Source organism: Cricetulus griseus, chromosome 2 (assembly GCF_003668045.3).
Source record: "Cricetulus griseus strain 17A/GY chromosome 2, alternate assembly CriGri-PICRH-1.0, whole genome shotgun sequence".
Lineage (NCBI taxonomy): Eukaryota > Metazoa > Chordata > Mammalia > Rodentia > Cricetidae > Cricetulus > Cricetulus griseus.
Window position 1 is genome coordinate 22,639,271 of NC_048595.1, and position 7,518 is coordinate 22,646,788.

The 7,518-nt window shown below is 52.2% G+C and overlaps 1 protein-coding gene across 3 annotated transcripts in view; it reads right to left on the bottom strand.

Moving 5' to 3' along the window:
• The window catches only part of Nkain1 (sodium/potassium transporting ATPase interacting 1), a 38,604-nt gene extending 31,479 nt beyond the window's left edge, over positions 1 to 7,125 (bottom strand). Inside the window, exon 1 of one of the 3 annotated variants that reach the window (XM_027399440.2) lies at positions 6,932 to 7,125. In XM_027399440.2, coding sequence (XP_027255241.1) covers positions 6,932 to 6,985 — 54 coding nt within the window. In that variant the 5' untranslated portion in view covers positions 6,986 to 7,125. The remainder of the gene's footprint in view (positions 1 to 6,931) is intronic. The other 2 variants (XM_027399438.2, XM_027399437.2) reach the window with 2 other exon arrangements.
• Positions 7,126 to 7,518: the final 393 nt, after the last annotated feature.

The window sequence follows — 7,518 nt, forward strand, 5'->3', positions numbered from 1 at the left end:
ACTATGTTGCTTTTCCTGTCCGGGAACTCACTCTGTAGACCAGGCTGGCCTTGAACTCACAGAGATCAGCTTGCCCCTCCCTTCCAAGTGCTAAGATTAAAGGCATGGGCCATCACTCCTGGCTCTTGTGTATGTGGTTTTCTGTTTGTTGTTTTAAGACAGGGTTTCACTTTTATAGCCTGGGCTGGCCTGGAATTCACTATATAGAGCAGACTGGACTCAAACTCTCAGCAACACTGGTGCTCCAGCCTCTTGAGTGCTGAGGTATAGAGGCTGTCACTTATCTACTATTTATGTAGTTGTGAATAAACCAGATAATATCAAGGGGCAGGCATCTAACACAATGCCAGGCTCACAGCAGACACCACATAGAAAGACAGGATTATTACCCACTAAGTCACATACTTTCCACTATAATCCCAACATTTGGGACAGGAAAGCAAGAGGATCTGAAATTTGAGGCCACCCAGGGCTACATGAGACCCTGTCTTAAAAACAAAAAGACAAAACCCCAAAACAAAAACCACAGAAAGAAGGAGGGAGAGGAAAGAGAGGAAGGAGAAAAGAGGGGAGCTGGTCCAGTGATTATGATCATTTGCTATTTTTTCAGAGGACCCAAGTTTGATTCGTAGCACCTAAATCATGTAGTTCTCAACACCCCTGTAGCTCCAGCTCTAAGGGGGATCTGACACCTCCGACCTCTGAGGGCATCTTCACTCACACAGACACATAATTAAAACTAAGTTTTTTTAAAAAGTAAAAAGGAGCCCAGCAGTGGTGGCACGTGCCTTTAATCCCAGCACTTGGGAGGCAGAGGCAGCCGAGATCTCCAAGTTCAAGGCCAGCCTGGTCTACAAAGTGAGTTCCAGGACAGCCAGGGATACTCAGAGAAACTCTGTCTCAGAAAACAAACAGTAAAGTAAAAAGGAGGTGGCAGAGGACTGTGACAACTTGGATATACACGGATCATTTATAGGAATGGTCTTGATCAGTGAAACTTCTGATCTTGACAGTCCAAATAGCATCCAACTGGAGAAGTGCTTCCCCAGGCAGGTTCAGGCCTGACACTGTCAGGTCATCACTGCACCAAGTTCCCAGACTGCCATGCAGCAGAGATGCTGCTCTATCCCATAGGTGAAAGGCTCGCAGCAATATCAGCCTAATCAAAGTTACCCTTCTGACTCAAAACACTCACTGTGCCACCCACCCTGCAAAGGGGCCACCCCTGGCCCCCAGAGTCATCTGGCCACAGTCTGTCCATCTGCTCAGGGAGTAGATGCCCCAGCTTCATTCTGTCCTCAAGGAACTGAAGAACAGAAGTGACCGGGACGATTTCACACCCCCAGCTCCAAAGCCAGCCCTAGGAACTCAAGCCCCAGGTGAAGAGTCAGCACCTTAGAATGAGCCACAGGCTTGCAGCTGCAGCTGCTGTGAAGCGCAGGCCCCCAGAGCCGCCGCCTCCCTCCAGCCTCACCATCACTATCACTAATAACGACATCCATCAGCTTGACCACGTTTCACGCCATTACTCTCGGCTCAGCTGGAAGCCGAGTTATTTCCCCTCACCCACCACCTTCCAGAAGGCAGACTTTCCAGAAAGGGGTGTGTGTGTGTGATTCCGATATTTCTTCTGAGTACCTACACATATATGTACCTGGCTAAGAAAGCCTTTCTATCACTCTGTGAGGTGGGGAGGAGACTTAGAATCGGGGGCCGGTGGAGAATGCATCAGTCCAAGATCACACAGAGTTGGGACAAGAACCACCACAGCAGGAAACCCTTGCCAGCTCATAGTGGGGCACCATACTATACCAGACCATTAATACCTCATTTGAGATGAGGAAACTGAAAACTGGAACTGTATGATCTCATGACCTTTATCAAGGGGCAGAAGAGGGCTGGCTGGCATTCAGGTTCTGTCACCAACTAGTTTGGTGACCTTGGGCAAAGCTCCTCACTCCTGGGCACCTCAATTTCCTCATCTGAAAAAGGGGATAATAAAACCATCCACCCCAGAGTGTGGAATTAAGATAATGCGAAGGGTAGAGGCAGGAAAATGGCTAGCGTTTATTGATCATTTAACATGTACCAGGCACTCTGCCAAGCACTTTACATATGTAAGCTCATTTGGTTAAATGAGGTAATGCATACAAAGTGCTTAGCACAGGCCTCCAGAAACGGGAATGATAATGATGATGATGAAGAAACCGATGACGAGTCCCTGGAGCAAACACAACGTCCCTGGTTCATCCCCTTCCCGGAAGAACAGAGTGGCCATGAGAGCTTGGGAAGGAGGTGAGGAGAGAGAGGAAATATGCAAATGAGTAAAAATCGGGAGTGAACGGAATTAATAACGGCAATGTGTCACAGTAATTAGAACCCAGGAAACCAAAGGACCAGAGAGTTCTGAGAACAGAGGGAACTACAGAACCTCCACACCAGCTCAGATGTCCTCTCAGAGCCCAGTCAGACAGAGCTGGGACCCCAGGAACCAGGCTTCAAGTTCTCCATACTTCATGGGTGGGGAAAAACAAAATAAAACAAAACAAAACAAAATAAAACAAAACAGGTGAAACAGATGCCCAAATATGCATGATGTCCAGGGTAGAGCAGGACTAGACTCTAGTCCCTCAGCTGGCCCCTCAGCTCAAGGGCGCAGTATCTGCCACTTCCTGCAAAAGAAGGCACAAGGCCCCCTGCATATGCTTTCATTACAACTCCCAGGCAGCAGCCCCTATAACAACTCCAAGAATCAAGAACTTGAGGGCCAGGAGACAGTTCAGTCAATATAGTGCTTGACACATAAGCATAAGGACCTGATTACCCCCCAGTACCCACATAAAAAAGTTGGGTGCAGCTGTGTGTGTGAGGCAGAGACAAGAGGATCTCTGGTGTTTTTGGCCCGCCAGGTTAGCAAATCAGTGAACTCAGGGTGAGTGGGAGGCCCTGTAAGGAACAAAAGGCGGAAGGCGCTGAGGGAAACACTGATATCAGTAACTGGCCTTCATATTTCATATGCATGTGCACTCCTGTGAAGATACACCCTCAGCAACTGTTTATACGTGACAGACAACAAAGCTGAGTTTTGGAGAAGGGAAGTAGTGCTTGGTGGCCCATGCCTGTAATCCCAACACTCTGGAGGCTGAGGCAGCTGGATCATCACAAGCTCTACGCCAGCCTGGCCACGGTGTGAACTCTGTCTTAAAAACAACAACAAGCCATGCCAGGCGGTGGCGGTGCACACCTTTAATCCCAGCACTTGGGAGGCAGAGGTAGGCGAATCTGAGGCCAGCCTGGTCAGGATGGCCAGCGCTACACAGAGAAACCCTGTCTCAAAATTAAAAACAAAACAAAACAAAAACCTCAACCAAAATGAAAAAACCAACAACAGCCAAGCAAGATGGCTCAGAAGGTAAAGGCACTTGCTGCCAAGCCTGACAACCTGAGTTTGAACACTGAGACCCACACAATGGAAGGAGAGAACCAACTCTTGCAAGTTGTCCTCTGACCACCACATGCATGCTGTGGCATCTGTACACACATATACTAAATAAATTAAAAAAAAAAACAACGACAAAAAACAAGAAAGAGAGATGTAGACACTCATCCAAGATCACATAGCCAGGAAGTGACTAAGTGACAGAGGGATCCTGGAACCCAGATGACTCTGTTCAAAGTCCCGAGCCTCAATTATTATTCTACACCTGTCCATTTCAATGGCACCGTCCCAATCTGCTTCCTCTAATGCTCCATCCCCTTGTGTTCGATCCCTTTACCCAAAACAGCTCTACCCAGAGAAGGGTCTGGAACTGGCTTGCTTCCTTACAATGCCTCAATTGCAGTGGAAAAAGAGAAGGATCTTTTCTTTCCTTACGTTTTCAGCTGAAAACTAGCTAACTGCCTCTTTGATCCCTCAGTCCTTTGGATGAGAAAGCTGAGCCTCCTTCTCCCCTCAGGCTGCCACATTTGCCATCCTGAGAGCACATTCTGGAAGCTGCCAGGCTGCAGGGGCTCTAGGGGGTTAGTGAGTGACAGCTGGAGGGACCCTCTCTGCAATCAGCTCAGACAGAGCAACCGAGCCAAGAGACCAATTTCCAAACCACCCCCCCACCCCCCGAAGCCAGCGCTTCCAAAATTGTCTCACGTAGCCTGCCCAAGCCACCCAGGCAGGGCGTGGGAGAAGCGGAATCCCACCCAGGTCCTATCAAAAGCCATCTCTGTGTTGGTGAAAGAATGGGCATGGATTTGGCTAGGAAAGCTTGGTGGCTGGGAGACCCCCTGTACCACTTCTGCTTCCCAAGATGGAAGAGCATCTCTCTAGGAACACCAGTGTACCAAGGCCAGAGCTACTTATTATGCTGTAGCTAAGGCAACAGAGGAGGCTGGTCCCATGCCTGGATCCTAGTTCCTGGATCCCTTCGAGCAAGTTGCATCACTGGGTGACAATGAAGGTTAAATGAGTTAACTCACGGAAAATCACTCACAAGAGTAGCTGGCACTAGTGAGTTAGCAACAGTATTCTACAGTGAACATGGGACAAACTGCTCACAGGTCCACCTCTGGGAGGGCATCAGGCACAGAGAAAAGAAAACTTGCCCTGCTTCCTACTCTCTGAACACTTATTCACTTAGTAACATATGCACACCATTTCTTGAGTTTTCAAAAAAAAAATGTTGTTTAAAGCTGTACAGTGGTGGTGATCACTTTTAATCCCAGCACTCGGGAGGCAGAGGCAGGTGGATCCCTGAGTTCAAAGACAGCCTGGTCTACATAATGAGTTCCAGGACAGCCAGAACTATATAATGAGACCCCGTCTTGACAAACAAAACAAACTGGGCGGTGGTGGCACACACCTTTAATCCCAGCACTTGGGAGGCAGATCCAGATGGATCTCTGTGAGTTTGAGGCCAGCCTGGTCTACAAGAGCTAGTTCCAGGATAGGCTCCAAAGTCACAGAGAAACCCTGTCTTGAAAAACCAAAAACAAACAAACAAAAAAAACCAAAAAAAAAAAAAAAAAAAACCAAAAATACAGTTTAAAATTTAAGCTACCTATCCTGTAATCCCATCACTCAGGGGGGCTAAACTGGAAGATTGCTGCGTGTTCAAGACCAGTTTGGACTGCAGAGTTAGAACATGTCTCAAACAAATAAGCAAACACAACAAGCAAACAAAAACAGAAAGGGATCCTTGGGGCTGGAGAGACGGCTCAGCAGTGAAGTGCACTGCTCTTGAGAGGACCTGGGTTTAGTTCTCAGCATTCACCACCTGAAACCCCAGCTCTAGGGGCCCTGATGACCTCTTCAGGACAGCTGGAGCCCCTGCACACACACACACACACACACACACACACACACACACACACACAGGCAGACACAGACGTACACAATTTAAAAACTAATAAATCTTTAACAAAAATTTTAAAGGAAAGGAATCCTCTGAAAGGTTTGAAGATTTCTTGGCATTTTATGTTCTTCAAAATAGTTACAAGAGGCTGTTTCTACTGTGAGCCCAGATCTGCCAAGTAACCAGTTCTTCATTTAGTTTACAAATATTAATGAGCTGTCAAGGACCGTCCAGCTGCTGGGGTCTTAACAAGAACAAAATGGGCTATTTCTGCCCTTTCAGAGTTTTCATCCTACCTGGTGGTGATTAACCCCCTCTGCCATCCTTGAGAATGGACGCTTGACAGACCGGGTGGCCTTGTGAGGGGAAGTCACCAGGACACCAATCTTGGGGGAGAAGAGGTTCTAGTTTAGCCCAAGAGGACAATGCTGTGGATGGCAGGCTTTCCGCTGGTTGCTCAAAAGGAAATCAGAGGAGGGGGCCACCTACACACCCCACTTAGAGGCTCTCCATCATCCTCTGTACCTGGGTGGGGTGGGGAGGTGGGAGTGGAGGGGACGGACTCGGCAGGCAGCATATGCAGGCCAGAAAGCAGACCTAGATGCTGGGACCGACAGGAGTGAGCCCCCCGCCCCCCCCCCCCGAGAGCTGTCTGCAAGTTCTTATCCAACACTGCCTAGAGAAGTAAAGCCCGTAGGTGTTGGACCCCAAGGGAGGCAGGAGACCCTGCGTCTCCTCTATCACCCTCCCAATTCACAGGCCGGGACCTCAACTACTCTTAACCTCCAGATTCACTCCGCTGCCCCTAACCCCGCCCCAGTCAAAGACCTCATTTCCTCAAACTGGGACCAGCACAGAGCCTCCAGATGATCTAATTCCTCCCAGGACACCTAAGTGTCCCTGTCCAGTGGGGTCAGGGAACTCTTTACCTGACCCCACCCCGCTGCTGATGGAACAGATGGCTCCTGGGACGCTGGGGGACTCGGTGGCCAGATCAAAGCCACAGAGTGAGTCCCGTGCCTGCCAGGTCAGGTTGGCTCAAGATACATCAATTCCTGGTGACCCTCCTCAAGGAGGTAGCTCTCCATCTCAGGCCACCCAGTTAGGAGGGTTCCGGGAGGCAGAAAAGAAGCACAAAGGGCGGCTGAGGGTTCTTAAGAGTCTCAGGTCCCACGATACAAACAGGAAGCAGAAATGGCTAGAAATCTAAAAACATTCCAGAGACACACACAGGAGCAGACTTTGTGAGAGACACTCACAGGGGCGGAGCCCAGAGGACTGAGGTACCCACGGAACCGGCGCTTTGGAGGGGAACATGCGGTCAAGGACCTCGCCGAGTGCACAGACCAGCCTCGGACACACCCCCAGACCCAAGGGAGCTACAGTACCGGGGCACAGCCCCAGCGGGAGCCCACGCGCACAGTGCGAGCCGACGCGTGCAGCCCGGGCGCGCTGGACCGTGTGCGCGAGCGCGGGGCTGAGGCGAGGAGCGCACACAAAGGGACAAGCCGGCCCGCGCGGGGCAGGCTCCGCCCGGCCACCCCGCACCCGGAAGCGGGCGCCCACCCCCGCCCGGCGCGGCTCACCAGCTGCAGGCAGCAGAAGGCGACCAGCGTGCAGCGCCCGCTGCACTTGCCCATGGCTCCTCCTCGCGCCGCGCGGGGCCGCGTCGTCCCGATGGCGCCCCGGGGCGGCGGGGCCGGCGACTAGGGCCGGATCCCCAGAGCCGCAGCCGGCCGCCCGCGCCCCGAGTGCATGGTGCGCCCGGTCCGCGCGGGCTCCGCCGCGCCTCCTTTGTCTGAGGCCGGCCGCCGGCACACCTCCCGCCCGCGGCGCCGGCCAGCGCGTAGCGGCCCCCGCAGGCACCGAGCGCGGTGCGGTGCAGCACTGCCCAGCTGGGGCAGCCGCCCGGGCCGCTCGGCGGCTGCCGCTTCCCGGCCCACCACGTGGCTCGGCCGCCACCCGGAGGGAGGCAAGGGAGGGGCGGAAGAACGAGGGGGGCGGGGAGGGGAGGGGCGTGGAGCGAAGTGGAAGAGTGCGGGTCCTGCGCGCTGGCAGCTCTGGGTCGCATCGAGACTGCTGTTGGCTGGCTGTGTCACCTTGGGCAGATCACATTACCTCTCTGGGTCATCCTTCCCGCCCCCGGGGTCGGGGGGCCTCACGAGCAAAGAGG